This window comes from Tauraco erythrolophus, chromosome 14 (genome assembly GCF_009769465.1).
Source record: "Tauraco erythrolophus isolate bTauEry1 chromosome 14, bTauEry1.pri, whole genome shotgun sequence".
NCBI lineage: Eukaryota > Metazoa > Chordata > Aves > Musophagiformes > Musophagidae > Tauraco > Tauraco erythrolophus.
In genome coordinates, this window is record NC_141478.1 from 14844698 (window position 1) to 14862300 (window position 17603).

The window sequence follows — 17603 nt, forward strand, 5'->3', positions numbered from 1 at the left end:
TGTCTTTTACACAAATTGAAAGACCAGTTATTTGCATTATTTGACTTATACAGAAGTATACCTCTTCTGAGGTACAGCAAAGTATTCCTTTTGTCCTATATTATCGTTTGATCTTCCATGTAATGAAGCACCGGAAACCTAACAAAACATCTGTGATGCCTATTTTTCTCCTCTACCATTTCTTCAACCATGAACATCACTAACATTAGAGCTCCTTCATTTTCACATTGATTCAGTGACTCCCTAAGTTAACTGACTGTTGATTTTATTTTCTCCAGAGTGAGCGAGAGGAATGGGTGGGCTTGTGAAGGTGGTGATTCTTGAGCACACTACCAAAGCAGGTCTTTCAGTTCCACTGGCCTTATTCCACTCCCTATGCAGATCCCAATTATGAAAAATGTTACCGCTCCCATTATTCATGATCCCTCAAGATGCTAGGCTGAAGAAAAACTCCCTGAGGCTCAACACACCACACTGGAGATTGCAAATGCAATAATGACTTCTTGGAGCAAAGCTCCGAATTTGCTACGCAAAAAACAAAGCTGAAATGAGGACATGCCTCTCAACCCGATTTCCTGAGGAAAAAAGCTTATTAGAGAAAGGAGCAGAGACATTGAATTTCTTTCATTTCTGACTTCTCCGCCTCAACATTTGAATCTGTTGATCGGTTCTCTGTTGATCAGTTCTAACGTTCCTTCACAGAGAGGAAGAAGCCACAAAGATATGAAGTTCCTATACACTTTGTGCAAAATCAGCAGCTGGATAAAGCAGTCAGATGCATGCATCATTAAAACATGGCAGTTACAGTTTTTCAGTTCTTTAAGGGGCACCCACTCGCTGGCCAAGTTGCACATGCATTGCTCCAGACTAGCTGCAGCACATACTGTGACAATCATTCAATTTTACATTTACTTTCAATTTGGATTTAAATACATTTTTTATTTAAAAGCAAATTAAATTTAAGCACGTCGATTATTGAAAAAATAAAATATTAAAAGAATAAAAACTCGTTGAGTTTTTAATCGTTTGATTAAAAAACCTACTATAACAACTCCAACTCAGGTCTACATTTATCCAAACTAAAATTATGAGAGTTTTGCTATCAAATTCAGAAGAAATACAAGTAAACTCAGACAGTGCTGTCTTCACACTTGGATGACATCATCTGTGTACACAGATGTCTATCCTGACACCATTCTAATGCAAGAAAGAATATGGAAAAATAAAGTATAGCCAGACTGCTCATGCCTCAGAAAAAAGACCTGTCAAGTTAAATCATTGTTAGAGGAGAAAGTCAGTGGAGCATGTGCTATTACCCACACAGGATCTTAAAGTGTCAGATGAGAAACACTCTGCTGCAAATGGATGATACCAGCAGAGCTAAAACCTAACCTGATACCTGTATTTTGGGTCAATTCAGTCATGCATAAAGTTTGGTTTGGAACCAAACTAGTAGGGGGAGGGCAATTATGATTAACATTTGCAATTGAAAAAAAAAAAAAAACCAACAACATAAAGAAAGCTATCCTACTTTTTGCTATAATCCACACTCTGAATGTTAGCTAGGCTTCTAAGTAGACTTGGAATAATAGATAATACCTATAGCAGCATTAATTAATCTCTCACACAAACCTTGCATAAAACAGCTTCACAGCACAAGTAACTCCCACAACTGCTAGCTTTGAGTGATACCCTGAAGTTTTTAAAATGCATCACACTCCATGTTAGTCATGCAATTATCAGCAGGGATTTGCAGGAGGAATGCAATTTCCCTCAGAAACTATTAATACAAAACACTATACTTGCAAGATTGGCAGACACCCACAAGAAAACCAGAAAACAACTTGCATTTTTTTAATCATAAAAATGAATCAACTTCTCTTTTGCTCCTACTCAACATACATGCTTTATTAGTCCTTATCAGTAACAGCAGCCTTTGGTCTATCCTAATATTCCCATTCCTCAAGGATGTTACTGGAACGAACTGTCTTCTTCCTTTTCAGTTCATAGAGCAACCTTTTTCATCATAGCTCTTTGGCTGAGCAGCTAAGAGACCTGAATGAAATACCCAACAGTTACAAAAATAATGAGTTAGGGCCTCAGAGTGAAACTTAGTTGACTTTGGAGAGCACATGATGTTCTGCGCAGCAGCTACCATGACTGCTGCCATTTTGAAGCGCTTAATTAGAAATGAAAGGATGCCTTTAAAACAGTAGCACTTCTGCAAGAGAACCTTCATCATCTTCTAATGACATATGCTGCCCCATGGGTTGATGAGCTTAACAGAAGTACTATAAAAATAATCTATCAATTGTTTTCAATTTTGTTTTGTATTCTGCTGTTTCTAATTCAAACCTGAAAGGGGCTTACATACCTGGAAGCTCATCTACCCTTTCCAACAATGTAAGCTGATCTAATAAAAGGCATTACTTCTACCCATGGAGCTCAACTTACCTACATCTTGAGTAATACTTAACTATTTTGCTATTTATTCTTTCATCCTTTTATCACCTTTTCAACTGATAGCTGTGCAGTTGTACTGCTGTACACAAGCAGTAAGATGGCCAGCTAAAAAAGCTGCAACCACAAACTCCAGAGTTAATCTGGAATCAGCTACTTGATTTGTGTAGCAGTTGCCCTTATATCCATCCACAGTTTTATCTGTATGTAAAATATTTCAGCCAGGTATACTCCTTACAGTCCTTTCATTCACGTACCTCTTTACACAAAGAATCACTGCAGAAGTGTAGAGTGATTTTCAAAATACTATTCGCAAGTGCCCACAAATCTCATTTAAAAACATTGTTCATGTATCTATCAGCTCTTTTTTTCCACTGCAAACCACAAATTTCTAGAAAAGCTGTACTCCTCCTCCTAAGCTTGCATCTTCATTGCTGCTTCCTGCCTCTTTCCTACGTTACTACCAGTTTTCACATTGACTTCCAGAAGTGTCTTTATCTAATATACTCATCAGTAGAAGCATCAGACATACAGAAAGGGAGTAGCTATGGGAAATGCGTTTGCAGACTCAGGAAAATAGCACTGCGTTGGTTTACGCTTTCAGAGCTGTAAAAGCAAAGACATTTGCCTTTTTTTTTCTCCCCTGCAGTAGTTTAAAATACTGAAGAACTTGTCAGGTTAGCTCCAAAATGCTGGCCAGTACATGAAGAGGATTCCAATGCCCGGTACTATGCAAAACTGCCATACACATATCAGAGTGTTTTCAACCTCTTGAAGCCACAGCAACATCACAGGAAAAAATTATGCTGGTTATATGTCATATTTTAATCTATATGCCATAACTTAATCTTCAAAGCTTGTTAGATTGGAAAATAAATCACAGGCCTTGAGACTACTTATTACAATAATCAAAAGTAAATTGTGTTGTATTATGTATGAAAATGAAACAATATAAGGATGTTCCAGGAAAGAAATTAGGGGCTAAGACTTCTCATTCACTATGGCTTTACCTCCACTGGAGATAAAAGGGCACGATCTCAGCTGATTTAATGTGTTTCAAGTTAGTCTTGCCTCCTGACAGGGATGCAGTTTTCAGACTAAGACAATCGAAAAATAAACGAGGAAAAGAAACCTCATAACCAGATGCTATTCCCAGAGGAAGACTGGTTGGGAATATTTTTGTATAAATAGAAAAAAAAAGGTGTTGCTGCTATAAAAAGCTGCCTTTTATCTAAGTATTTCTTAAACCATGCTGTACTAGAACAACTTTTCAGCCATGTTTTAAGTCAGTTCTGTAAAAAAGATTGTATCGCCAGTGTGAGTGGTACCTGCAAGACAAGAGGAGTAAGAGAAAGCCCTTGAGCACTTGACATGCTCAGCCCAGCAAATGCACAGCTAGAAAGATGTAAGTAACCCTTTGAAATTACTGAAGAACAAACACAACTATCTGCAGTGGAGTACAATAGCACAGCTTTAATACAGAACAGAGCATCTGATGATTAACTATTTAAATCAGAAGTTTTAAAAATTTTAAAAGCGCCTCGTTGTAATTATTTGCTGAGACATTAACAGGAGAAAAAGAGTTGTCATTCCGCATATTCCATCTCTAGTGCCAATTTTGCCCGTTTCTAAATTAAATTCTTACTAGCCCACTGTTGACTATGACAGGCTGCTCTCAGTAGTGGCGTTGATCTGCAAGTCCAGGGTTATATTGAAAACTGACAGACTAATCGATGGTCATTATGCCAGCACAGCAGATACCTGGCCGTAACAGAACAACCAAGACTCCAAAGAAGACACACAAGGATCACTGCTCATAATACTTGTTTCTTTAAAAGCCAAAAGCTACTTAAAAATTCTTTTATCTCACCAATCTTCTCTTTGACAGAAAAGGAAATGTGCAGCCAAGTGATAAAATGTGTTCCCACGTTTAATGATGGTGATGAAAACAAACTTACAGTCTGGTTTTAGATATCTGGTTGCAGATGAGAAATTTTATAAACTGTTTTATTTTTACAGTTTAAGTTGTAGCACGTTTCCCCCACCCGGAACTCCTCTGTGAAAGAGATTAAGTAGACGTAAAACTAGAACCCTGAACTAGAAACACAGGTACATGCTGTTCTTTCTTCCATCTTTTTAACCATGCTTTTGAGACATCCATTTAGCATTACAAATACTATTCCTACAATTATGCATCAACATTTGAAATGCAGGTTGTATTATGTGCCTTTCCCTGGCTGGAAAATACTTGGAACAGTCACAAAAGTAGTATAACTCTATGAAAAGAAACAAGGCCTGAGAAGACAAGTCTACGTAAGAATAAATTTCCAAGAAAAGAAAGGCAAAATAGATTTTAGAAACTGATTAGTGCTGCTAATGCATTTTATGCATGGAAAACAATAAACATTTTGTATTCAATAAAAACTCTTAGTATAGAGAAACACCACCTTGCCAACAGCACCTAGCAGAACGCCTAACTCCAAACATGCCTATGCGTTATCCCGATGAAACACTCACAAGCACTAATCATTAGGGAAAGCGTTTGAGGAGTCATATAATCAGAAAGCTCAAAATACACCTGATGCATCTCTACAGAAAGATAAAAATTAAAGTTGGGTGGTTTTGACAGTTGTAAGCATGTCCTTTATACTTTGCTAGTGCTTTAAAAAACCTACTACTTATCTATTAATATAATCTAGTTACTTATGGAGCTAGAAAAAACACAACATTTTTCTGATGGATTGAGCTTGCTTTAGATCCAAGATTATCAAAGCATTAGTTTAGCCCCAAGCATTGCAAATCAGGTTGAAGAGACCTCCTGAACCCTCTCAGCAAGCAGACTGTCAGACAAACATGCAGTGTTCAGAAAGAAGCAACAGATCTGTTGATACTCAAGTACAAGACTTAAATTCTGTCTAAACAGATAAAACACACTCATTTTTCTCCCTCAATAATTTACCATTTTAAAGGCCTTTTTTTTTTTTCAAAAAATCTGACATGCAAACCACTTTTTTACAAGAGAAATGCATGTCTCGAGCTGTGGGAAACTCGCAGGTCGTACAGCTGCTGCACACGAAGGCCTGAGAGGGATTATTTGTGACTTTGTGCTCACGGCAGCAGCTGGAAAGTTAAGCACACGCACGGGCAGCCAAAAGGCTGAGCCTTCAAACTCTTCCTCACGAAAAAAATACTTTCTCCGAACTTTAACCTCACGAATGAGACCCTCTTGTTAAGAACCAGACGTAGTCAGGTAGGAGAGGCGGCAGGTGGGCAGGAGGCCGCGGATGCAGAGCACAGCTGCCCAGGTGTGCCCTCTGAACTCCCGCCGGGTGCGAAGACCGGTGCCCGCAGCCCGCGGGCTGTAACACTGGCCGGCTCCCCAGGCCCTGCAGCCCAGGGAGATCACCTTTTTTCCCCAGTATTTCGCGTTCCCTGCCCAAACCACTCGCCCTGAGATTATTCACGAACTCCTTCTGCAGCGGAGACGTTTCTCCCAAAGCCTCCCCGCGCCTCCCGCAGGTGCAGCGGCCCCCTCGGAGGGTGACGGGGCGGCGAGAGCCCCACCGCCCCCCAGCCCGGCTCGCTGCCCTCCTACCTGCTCGCCTCCCCCGGCCGCCGGGGCTCCCGCCGCACCTGCCCTTTTTTGGGCTGCAAGCATGCGTTTTCCGTCAAGGCAACATCACTTCCCGTAAGGGCCGAGGTAGGGGCGGGCCGGTCCCTCCCGGCCCCGGGGCAGCCCCGCCCCGGCGGGGCTCCGCTCGGCCGCCGCTTCCCCGCGCCGACACGGCAGCGCCCGGCGGGCGGGGCGGGGGGGGGGCACGGCCCCGGCCGCGGGCAGCGGCGCACCGCGGCGATGCGATGGCTCCGGCCCTGCCTCCTGCTGCTCGCTTCGCTCAAATGCAGAATGCCGTTTTTAATGGAGCAGGCTGGCTCTTTAGCCGGACTCCTCCTCGCTTTTCTGAATGACCACACGCCGTTTAATAAGAATTTGAGAGGCAAAACAGGGTTTGAAGAGAAAATATGTGGAGCCACGTTACATCCACCACTGTGGACCTCCCGAGTTGTTTCTGCCGCCTGCTGGGTACCTTCCCTCTCAAGTGGAAAGGACTTCCTCTTCGCTCTCTCGATAGCTGCTCAATAAACCCACTTTAAATGCAGCAGTCTCAAGAATTCAGCAAGCAGAGTCTTAAGCTCAGTTGCATCAATAATCCCTTCTGTCCACATCAGTTCGGACATCCTCTTCTTGAGACTTTAAAATTAACTGCCATCTTTATGGACAAACTTCCAGCAACTATGCTTAAAAAGAAAGTGCCTACTAGATTTCAGTTAGGTCTTTTTAAAATAGCCTTTTCAATATATAGTGGTCTTGTAAACAAAGGCAGCTGCTGGAGTCACAACAGCTCTTTTGTGTTTGCACTCATCACTGACTTGTATGTCCATCACAGACTTGTCTTCATGACCAAACCAGATTTATCACACACTCAACTTCATCTCCCAGTCTACTTTCTACTGCTGTCCTCTCATCTTAGCTTCTGTAAAGTCCATCCACTGCCTCCAGCTGTTATGTCATTCCTGGCTTTAAATAAAAGCACATCCAGGGAAAGGATTTCTTCCCTCATGTTGTCCAAACAAGATTCTGGCTTAAAACCAAAATCTAAAAGTTCCTCCCAAGTTCTTCAGGTTTTGGTTTCTTTCTAGACTTACTGAAGTCTTAAAATATCTACTGATCTCCTTTCCCTGAGTCTCAGATTCTGTTCTCGTTGTCAGACTGATCCACACCTATTGCAAGGTTAATGCTGTCCTATTGACCTACACACTGAAGCACTTCACCAAGTACAACTTTTCAGGCAACCTTACCTATTAAATAGCCACTCTAGCCTCCTTCTTTCAGGAATGAGAGATGCATATATGCATGTGTCGTACATGTGTGTATGTGTATATATATACATATATGTGTGCATATATATATATATATATGCAGGCACAAGTGTAAGTCAAGGACACTGAAGCTGGGTGCAGTTCCCTTCTCAGCCATCAGCACAACTGCATTCCCAACAGAACTGAGGTATTAAGAACCAAAACTGTGACAAGCTGATTAAACCAGTATTCATCACTTGGAGGATCAGATCAGAGGCAATCCAAAAAAACCCTGTAGTGTAACAGTACGACGGTGACTTTCTTTTTCCAGTTCCCTGGTGGTTATCTAAACTTAGACGTGACGACATACGTTTAAATATTCAGAATTTTATGCGAATTTCGACATCCATGTCCCTACAGGCCGGTACCGAACAGACATACGCAGTTACACCTTCTGACAGGGGAGCGCTTCAGAGCACGGCCGGGCTGCAGAGGCGGCCGCTCGGGACCGCCACGGCTGGCGCGGGGCGCGGAGGGGACGTTCCTCGGCAGGCGACGAACGCTCCGGCTTCGTGAGAGGCGCGGGCGCCATGTCCTGCGCCGGCAGGCGCGGCGGCCCGGGCTCCGCGGCGGTGCCAGGAACGGCGGCGGCGCGGCTCACGCGACGCCCTCAGGACCTCTTCTCCGGCGCGGCGCCCGCCGGCGGCCCCACCGCGCCCTCGGGGGGCTGCTGGGGCGCGGGCGGCTGGAAGACGGGCCGGTAGATGTAGAGCCCGCTGGCCACGCCGAGCGCCACGGCCAGCGCCACCTGCGGCAGCGGCAGCCGCCCCCACATGCCGGCAGGCGGCGCTGCTGCGCCCGCGGACACGGGCACGGACACGCGCGTGAGGCGCCGCGCGCTCCTCGGCGGCACCTTCCCCCGCGGCGGGGAAAGGCGGCGGGGGCAGAAAGCTTCGCCCGCGGCCCCGAGCGGCGCCGTGCCAGACCCGCCGCCCCTCACCTGAAGGACGGCAAGCCACAGAGCGGAGGCCTCCCGCTCGCTAGAGCGACCGGAAGGAAGTGCCGGCGGTGCCCCCGCGGCCGTGAGGTCGCGCACGCGCCGCCGGCGCAGGCCCGCCCCGCGGATGGAGGCGGCCGGCGGGCTGCTGGCGCGGGCCCGCGCGCGGAGGCCGGAGGCGGTGCGGCTGCGCAGGCGGCGGTCGGTGCGGTACAGCGCAGCCGCCGGGCAGCGAGGCGCCGGTAAGCGGGGCGAGGCGGGGCGGGGGGGCGGCGCCCCTCGGAGCGGCCTTTCCCGGACAGCCGTCCCTTCCGCAGGCGCTGCCGGCGGGCCGGCGCCGCTGCTCGCGCTCACCGTGGCGCTGCGGACGCTCAACTGCTTCCTCGTGCAGACCAGCTTCGTCCCGGACGAGCACTGGCAGTCGCTGGAAGTGGCGCATCGCATGGTCTTCAAATATCCTTCGCGGTGCCGCCCGCCCGCCCGGCCCCCTCGCTGCCGCCGTCGCGTTCCGCGGGACGGCGGGGACGCGGCCCCGCTTCCCGGGTTTTCCACCGCCCCTGCGTGACCGGGGAGTCGCGGCCGCAGTGTCGCGAGTGGGAGGCGTGCTCGGGGAGAGGTTCCCACGGCAGCAGGAACAGGGATCCCGCTGCTTTTGGCCACAAGGGTAAACGTCTCGACTAGACACGTCTGAGATTAACACCGCTCGAGTGAAACTCTGCTTCAGTTGCTCATGATCTGTCCTTAATATTATTAATTATGGTTACCTGACTTGGGAGTGGGCCAACGGCTTAAGGGGCTACTCGTACCCACTGATCTTTGCAAGCATTTACAAAGCTTTACAGCTGCTGGAGAAGGACGATGTTCAGCTGCTGGTGAGTGCAACCAGAAGAACGCATCTGCTACTAAATTCAGTTTAGCAGCATCGTATTTAAATTCAGTGTATTTTTATCATTCAGCTGCCTTGAATCCGGCAGCTAGAAGTGTACGAGCAGAGACCTCACTGCAGCGTTTTGCACGGGTGCAGAACTCGTCCTTAGATCTCCAGTCACAGTACTGATGCCTGCGACTGCAGAGGGTTATTCTTGGCCTCTGTCCGTCTCCTGGAGTTTCATACTGATATCATTTGCCACTACATCATAATTGCTCAGTGGTTCATTTTTCCAAAGTGTTTAACAATACATATTTGTACTAAACTCAGTAACAACAGCCCCTTGTGACTTCAATTGCAGATGAACGGCAAAGAATTCTATTTTCAATTTCTGAACACTTTGAACTGAACTTTAGAGTTGCTTTGTTCTGGCAGAAATATTCTCTTGCTTAAGGACGTTAATATTAAAAAAAAATCATAAAAAGCTATAGAGACTACTCACTAATTCACTTGCTATTTTCATGTCTGAACAGTCATTTGCTAATTCAGTAGTCCTCTCCAAACTTGGAATTTAACAGGTTTGTGGCAAGTAGAATTTTCTCTCTGCTTACATAGATATGGGTCCCCAGACTTGCACAGGCAGTGCTGGCAGCTTTTGCTGATGTGAAGCTTTACTCATTAGTGCAACACCTTGAAAATGCAGAAACAGCAAAGTGTGTGGTGAGTCTCAGCCTTCAAAAACCTTTATGCATGTTAATAAACACTGTTGCAGTGTAAACAACAGCAAAATGACAGTAAGTCACACTTTGAAGAATAATCACCTTCATTTAAAACTACAAAATTTAACATTTCTCCCTATGCATCCTGTTGTTCGTAATTATTTTCAGTACTTCTGCCAGCTGTGTTCCTGGTTTACATGGTATTCCTGTACCAGAACTCTAACAAACACCATGGAAACTCTCCTTACCATTTTTGCTCTTTCCTACTATCCGATAAAAGGTTCCAAGATGGGGAGCAGGTGAGAAACTCTCTACTAACAGTACTGATGATTTTTGGCTTGGGATAACACCAGTCTACTGATACTGTTTAAAATGCTAACTTTTATCTTAAAATATAAGGCAACCAAAACCACCTCATTCGTGTAGCAACAGCTCCAGATCTTGGAAGGAACAGCGTTGTGATGTTTTCTCTAAAAATTTTTTTGAAGCCGTGATACAGCTGGTATATAAAATTACTGTTCTCCAGTTCCCTTACACAAAGTACCACTTTATGGGAAACTTTAATTTAAAGGACTGGAATTTGTGGTAACTTGGGAAAAGATAACAAAAGCTTGTTTGGTTTTGGAAATAGGTGAATTTGTGGTCACAACTTTTTTCACCAGCTATCTATTTACAAGCAAGTATGTGCTTCTAGTTAGCAACTCCATTGCTAATAAAGCAATTACATAGTTGGCAGCCTTCCAAGCAAAACAGAGTACCTGTACTGAGACAAAGTTATCTGCAGTATGAAGAACTTTTGGTCAGAGACATGACAGTATTTAAATTGTTGAAATGCCACTGTCTGCAAAAAAATTGACCAAACCCTTTGATAAACTTCTGTTTTTCTTATGTTCCCTCCCTCTAGTTGCAAATATTTATCTTTGGTAGCACTTGCAATTGTTATTCGTCCCACTGCTGTTATCCCATGGATACCTTTGGTCTTTAGTCATTTTTTGCAAGAACAGAGGAAAGCAGACCTTATCCTACGCAACTGCATTCCAATTGGGTAAGTTCTTTCTGAATTTAAACTCTTCAGTGCGTAGCTATACCTTAAGATTGATTTTACCACCGCAAAGGCAGACAATCCAAAAAAGCTGACTTCATGTGGGGGAAAAAAAAAAATATAGAGTCCTTTTGCAAAAGTTCAAAGGAGGGACACGCTTCCTTTAAATTAACATACATGCTGGAAAAAAGCACTAGGGATGATTTCATGAAGATATGAGGATAAGACATGAACAGCATTCCAGCGTAATGTGGGATTGTGCCAAGAATGCCAGATGATGGCAACTGGCCACTGTAAGACAGCCATGAGTATGGATACTCTCAAAAAAAGATTAGGAATAACTATTCAGGGAGTTTTGACCACTATTTGGAGAAGAGTAGAATCTGATACAAAAGTAATCCAGGCAATATCAGTGCAACTAATTTTCCATTTTTGCAGACTGGTCACAGTAGGAACCTCTTTAATAATTGACCGTGTGTTTTTTGGTGAGGTAAGTTGCTTTAAACTTGACTTACAAGAAAAAGGTTGGATTTTAGCATGGACGGATGTCCATCTCTAACTTCTGTTATTTCTGTGTCTGGCCTATGATCTCTAAACATATCCTAAGCCATAAATCCTTAAACACTGACTTCTCGGTTATTTTAAATGTCAGACTGTTACTTAAAATCAGTATGCTCAGCTCTCAGTAAATCAAGTTATCAACAAACAACAAAACTTAAACTGTGTGTAATTGCTAAATATAGCAAGTCTGTGATGAGTCTTAGTAGAAAAAAACGTAAGTATCAATAAAGATGCTGTATTATGTAAGGCCAGTGATGACTCTGTAATTAAATTTAGCTGCTGGTTTTCACTTTGGATTTGTATTTAACTTTTTCTAACCCCCTCCCCCTTAAATCTCCCAGTGGGTACTAGTTCAGCTGAACTTCTTGAAATTCAACGTGCTGCAGAATTTGGGAACGTTTTATGGATCTCATCCTTGGCATTGGTACTTCACCCAGGGACTACCAGTCATCTTGGGTACCCATCTGCCTTTCTTTATTCATGGCTGTGTGCTGACACCGAAAAGGTATCGCATCTTTCTAATGGCAGTGATTTGGACAGTGGTGGTATACAGGTAATTTCTCTTAAGCATAACTACTCCCTTTCATTGGTTGTGTTCTTTTTAAACCTCATGTCCTCTCTAGAACAAAAAAGCATAGTATTCAGGTTAAGTGATAGAAGACTTTAAACTATTCAAATACTCCAAGAAATGAAGTCAATTGTACAATAGTTTCTAGAATTTCATGTAATACTACTACTTGTATTATTACCGTACACATTTTTATAATTTATTCGACCCTTAAAGAATAAAATAATTCAGCATGAAATTCAATGGAAAAGGTAAAAAAAACCAAACACTTCGTCACCTAACAAGTGTTTAAGCAACAACAGAACTAGTTTGAAAACTGTGTTTACTGGGTGCTTATTAATGAAAATATCATTTCCTTTGGTTCTTTAATACATCCCCAGTAAGATGAGAGGGTCTTAGGCCTCTGAAACTTACTCCATTCACAAGTCTAAACACAGCTCTCAAAATTTATCATAGGACTGTATGTCTTATTTTAAGCTGAGAAGTAGAAGAGAAGGTAAGCTGTTTCTAAAGCATCAGAATTAATGGCAGATTAAACGAGATACTTTCAGGCAAGAAAAGATAAAGCAAATTAATAAATACTACAGTAATAACAGAATACAGCAAAACAGTAGCAAGGCCACAAATGCCATCTCTTCTTTCAGTCCAACTCAAAACTGGATATAGCTCTTTTGGTTTTAGGCCTTTTTTGTCTCCCTTAGTCTAGTAAGAACCTGTTTCACTCCCATGACACAAGTCTTGCAGTCATCCCAAAAAGGCCCCAGAAGTTGTCATGGGAAATTGTGTACATTTGTATTAGCAGAGGTGAATGTTACTTTGTTAGATACAAACATGTACTTCAATCTTAGCTTACTATCCACACTTTTTGTTCTATTACAGAAAACAAATCGGTGAAGCACTACCTAAGTTATATTTAGTAGTCATAGAACCAGACCACTTAATTGCTAGAGCAGTAGGCAGGTACTTTTATTAGTGCTTGGTATAAACTGAGCAAATAATCTTAATTTGAATGTACTTATTATGCTCTTAAAAAGTGACAATTGGCATTTTTACTCTAAACTGCTTCAATGCCAAAAGATTTTTAGGACATGCAAGTGCTTTTCTTCTAGTCCTCCATGCCCTAAAATATATTTTGTCAACAGAACTGATGCATTTAACTTTCTCACTGTAGTATTATATTTGTTTTATTACAGCATGCTGAGCCATAAAGAATTCAGGTTCATCTATCCAGTACTACCATTTTGCATGGTTTTTTGTGGTAAGCATTGGTTTCAAACATCTTGCAACCTTCCCTGTGTATGACTTTTACTGAAAGAGAGACTGTTAATCATCAATATAGGTATTTGACAAAAGATTCTTAGAACTAGCCTAACCTTTTATTATTGCTGGGGCGTACAGGAAGATGAGGAACACCAGGTCACTGATGTACAGCTGGAGAATCTTTAGCATGGATCAAAGTACTTCATGCAAAAAAATAGGAAAATTGCCTGAGTGACTCTAACTTTTCAGCAATGCCACCCTTACACTGAAGTTTGTTCCTTGGCTCCTTTGTAGTATTTTTTCACCTGCTTCTGCCAAATATGCTTGATGAATGCAATAAAAAAATTAAAGTATTCAAAACCTAAAATTATCCTTTTCTAGATTCAGGTATGTTAGTAGATAATGCTAGTTTTCTGTCTGCTTTTGACCAACCACTAGCTGGAGGCTACTTCCCACAGAAGTTTTACAGCAGTTCATGTGATGGCTTTTTCCTTCAGGCATAGTACAGCGAATTTGTTAAACAAGAATAAGGTCCCTAAACTAATGTGGTTAACTCAAAAATTTAATAGAGACAATCTGTCCACAGTTTGAACTAGAAAGCATATTGCTTATGCCAATTAAGATTTTTCTGATACTTTAACAGAAACTTTTAAAGTATTTACCTATTTTTCTGGGTTTTTTGTATGTTTTTTTCTCTGTAACACAGAAAAGAGCCTAATAAGGAAGTATTTTACATGTTACAAAACTAGCTATTAACTACACTAGTATATCTATAGGAAAAGTAAAATCATGATGTAAAGTCTAGCATGCTGAAAAGTTACAAAGGAAAGATTAACACTTCTAGAACAATGAAGCTGTATAGTTTTAGTTTAAATGCAAGTTCAAAACAGATGAATCAATGAAAATTGTCATTTTCTTTAATCTGTTTTGCTAGTCCGAACAGAAGCAAATCTTATTTCAATAATTTTGCTGTCTGCTGAGACCAAACATGTAGCATGTCTTGGCATAGTTCAACGTTCAGTTCAATAGCAGATTTAAGATCAATCAGTTCTCTCACATGAAGAAAAATTCCAATCAGATCACTTCCTTTATTTAATAATCCCTCTTAACTATCATGTCTATAAGGGAATGAGGTCACCTCCTCAATTTATCAACAGCTCATTATCATCTGTTTGGATACTTTAGTAAAGAAAAAAATGACAAAAGTTATTTCTGGTAACTCAGTGATTACAAATTGGTCTTTAAATTGCTCAAAACATTATAAATAAAACAAAAAAAAACCCACATGAATTTCACAGTCATTTCCAAGCACACTTAAAATTAAGCTAAGAGTGTCTCACAAAAGCAGTTAAAAAAAAAAAAGCTTATAATAGAATGTTTCCACCCGTGTTTAAACCACAGACTGATTAGTGGACTTTGTTCTCATCTGAGATAAAGATCTGCAATTTGTCAGAACAGACCAACTGAAGACTAATTTAACTTACTCATTACTGACTTCTGAAGCAGGCCTATTCTAACTTGTTCCTTGTGATTCAATAAAGGTGGTCACAGAGACAGGCTGCATAAAATATTTTTATCTCCTAATACTGACAAAGCACCTGACTTAATAAGGGTTTCCAGACTGGCTGCAACATGAAGCTGTGTTCTGTGCCAGGTTCATCTAAGTTGTGGTTGTGAGAAACAGGTTTATACAGCTATCTCTCACCAGGAGAAATGTCTCTTCCTATTACTGGCTCATTCAAGAAAAGCAGGGTAGGAGATGGGAAACAATGAAGGAGTAAGCTTTTCCAAGGATAGTAGCTCAAAAATTAGTAACAGTAAGGGAATGCTGTAGCTACCAGCATGTTGGAGAAAAAGAGTAACATAGCCATACCAAAGCACATGTAGTTATCATTTATTCTGGCTCTACTTGGACACGCATGAATCAGAACACATCAGTAATTTGCCACATATCATTCATCCAAACTACTGAATGGACAATTTTTTTCCCCCCACAAGACATTAAAATTAAGCTCTAAATTAGAGACAAAGCACTGGCTTTGAAATTGTACTTCTATACTTCAAAAGACAGGTATGGGGTTAACATTTACACTGTTAAATCCAAGAGTTAATAAGGGTAAAGTCTAACTTTTGAATTTCCATTTAAAGAGTAAAGATTGAAAGAACACTGTATTAAAATTCCTCAAAGCAAGGTTCTGCTATCAACTGAATAATAGTTTTCCAGTAGGTTATGGTACTTTCAAAAATACTGTGTGGAACTGTTATTATTTATCTCTAAAACTTACTGAAACATCTCTTCAGGATACTCTTTGAAACACCTGAAAGCATGGAAGAAATCTGCAGCAAGTTTTCTGCTTTTATCAAACTTACTCCCAGCCCTGTATACAGGCTTGATTCACCAGCGAGGCTCTCTTGATGTTATGAGTCACGTACAGCAACTCTGTGATACCTCTTACCAGTCACAAGCTTTTGTCTTCATCATGATGCCGTGCCACTCTACTCCATTTTACAGGTATTAAAAGTTAACAGTGTACTACATTAAAATCCATGCACTTAAGCAAAATTAATTTTTTTTTTCCCTAAGCTCAATAAATTGAGATGCATGGATGTATACAGGAAGAGTTTTGATTTTTCATACAGTTAATACAAAATGAATACGGGAAATAAGCCAAATGCTTACACCACAGAATAAAATTCAGCATCTAAGCTTTATTCAGTTTTTGTCAAACAGCTTTGTATGAGGATTTGCAGTAAGTCTTATGACTTCTGAAAGAATTCATACTGCTTCATTATGGTAACTTTTGTAGCAAAACTAAAGACTAATTGTTACAGTCAAAATGCATTAATTTTACCTTTACTTCTGCTGCTAGAGAGTAAAAAAATGTATTTACAGTATACAATGACTGAAGTCACTATTCCAAAAAGTTTGTAACAGATCCTGGCAAGTAAACAAAACGTTAAAGCAGATATAAACAGTGAGGCTGGTATGGAAAAGTACCTTTTCAAGAAACTCGTGTTACACAGATGGTATTTTTATTAAGATAAATCTGCTTTCTGTGAACTGCTAACAACAGTCACAGCAGTTTGGAGCCAACTCCACTTGTTCCACTTTTGCTTTCATGTGAAGTACAGAAGGGAAGAAAATACAACTCTGGGGGGAAGAAAAGTAATTATTCACTTTTGCTTTTGACAGAGGTATCTAAGTGATGAATGATTTCAAATCTTAGCTACTGTTCAGTTTATCCTGAAGTGTTTGTTTTGGTTTTCTCCTTAGTCATGTTCACTGTCCTCTAAAAATGAGATTCCTTCAGTGTCCCCCAGACCTAACTGGAAACGGAAGCTATATCGATGAAGCTGATGTGTTTTACTCTAATCCGCTTGGCTGGCTTAATAAGGAGTTTTACAATGATACGTTATTGCCCAGTCACTTGATCTTCTTCAGTGTGCTAGAACAGGTATGGTAACTGCAAGATGGAACAAACTATTTTTCAGGTCAAGTTACAAAACAAATTAAGGGAGAGTTATAGTTAAGATTGTTGAAAATTGTTGTCCATAACTTTTTAAAGCTTAAATGAAAATTGGACCTTCTAGCCCATAATATAGTATAGATACCATTCCAGTGATATATAGGCTTAGTGTTCAGGTATACCCTCTCCTCTGTGTGACTTCTACACGCCATAAAGTAATGTTTGATGGAATTCTGAAGCCATATTAGAACAAAAGTGTGGTCTGTTTCCAGAACCATATGCTTAAGCAACAATTACAAGCAAAAACACCTGCAGACAGAGTACCTTTTCATCTCAATTCTTTTATGAAGTCCATGTACTCAAACAACAGTGTCTGGTGAACATCCCCTCTGGACAGGATCAAACAGGATAGGTACCTCTTTTTCTAGCAGTCTTTCCTAAAATAAAGGATAAAACTTCCAGGGACAGTTGAACTGATGGTTTTCAGAAGACTGTTCTTATGCTCCCAACTACACTTTCTGACTAGAAACTAATGTATGTTCATTTACAGGAAATATCATCATTTCTAGCTTTAAGGGGCTATGAGAAAACAGCCACTATCTTTCACACTCATGTACCTCAAGGACGAGTTGGAAGCCATATCTACGTCTACAGGAAAAATAAATGAAATGAATCATACCTGAAGATCAGTTTCTAGACTTAAGACCTAATGAGATCAGTTTTGCACAGCATTGCTATGCTTAGAAGATCTTGTACTGAAGAAAGGAGAGAGTAGTGAGTCTGAAACAGGGTAAGTCAAATGGG

General features: G+C 41.4%; 2 protein-coding genes across 4 annotated transcripts in view; one reads left to right on the forward strand and one right to left on the reverse strand.

Annotated features, from left to right (window-relative positions):
* The window catches only part of RAB27A (RAB27A, member RAS oncogene family), a 47402-nt gene extending 30205 nt beyond the window's left edge, over positions 1-17197 (reverse strand). For 2 of the 3 annotated variants that reach the window (XM_086619968.1, XM_086619970.1), the window contains exon 1: positions 17124-17197. The gene's annotated coding sequence lies outside the window, so the exon portion shown is untranslated. Of the gene's footprint in view, positions 1-8317; positions 8358-17123 lie in introns of those variants that run through there. The other variant, XM_086619969.1, reaches the window with a different exon arrangement.
* Positions 8442-17483, forward strand: PIGB (phosphatidylinositol glycan anchor biosynthesis class B). Its single transcript, XM_086620570.1, has 12 exons — positions 8442-8556; positions 8632-8763; positions 9065-9186; positions 9798-9902; positions 10070-10200; positions 10806-10946; positions 11382-11433; positions 11846-12057; positions 13266-13330; positions 15634-15844; positions 16607-16787; positions 17350-17483. Exons 1-12 carry the CDS (start codon positions 8442-8444, stop codon positions 17464-17466), a joined length of 1584 nt encoding a protein of 527 aa, XP_086476696.1. The 3' UTR covers positions 17467-17483.
* The last annotated feature ends 120 nt before the right edge of the window (positions 17484-17603 follow it).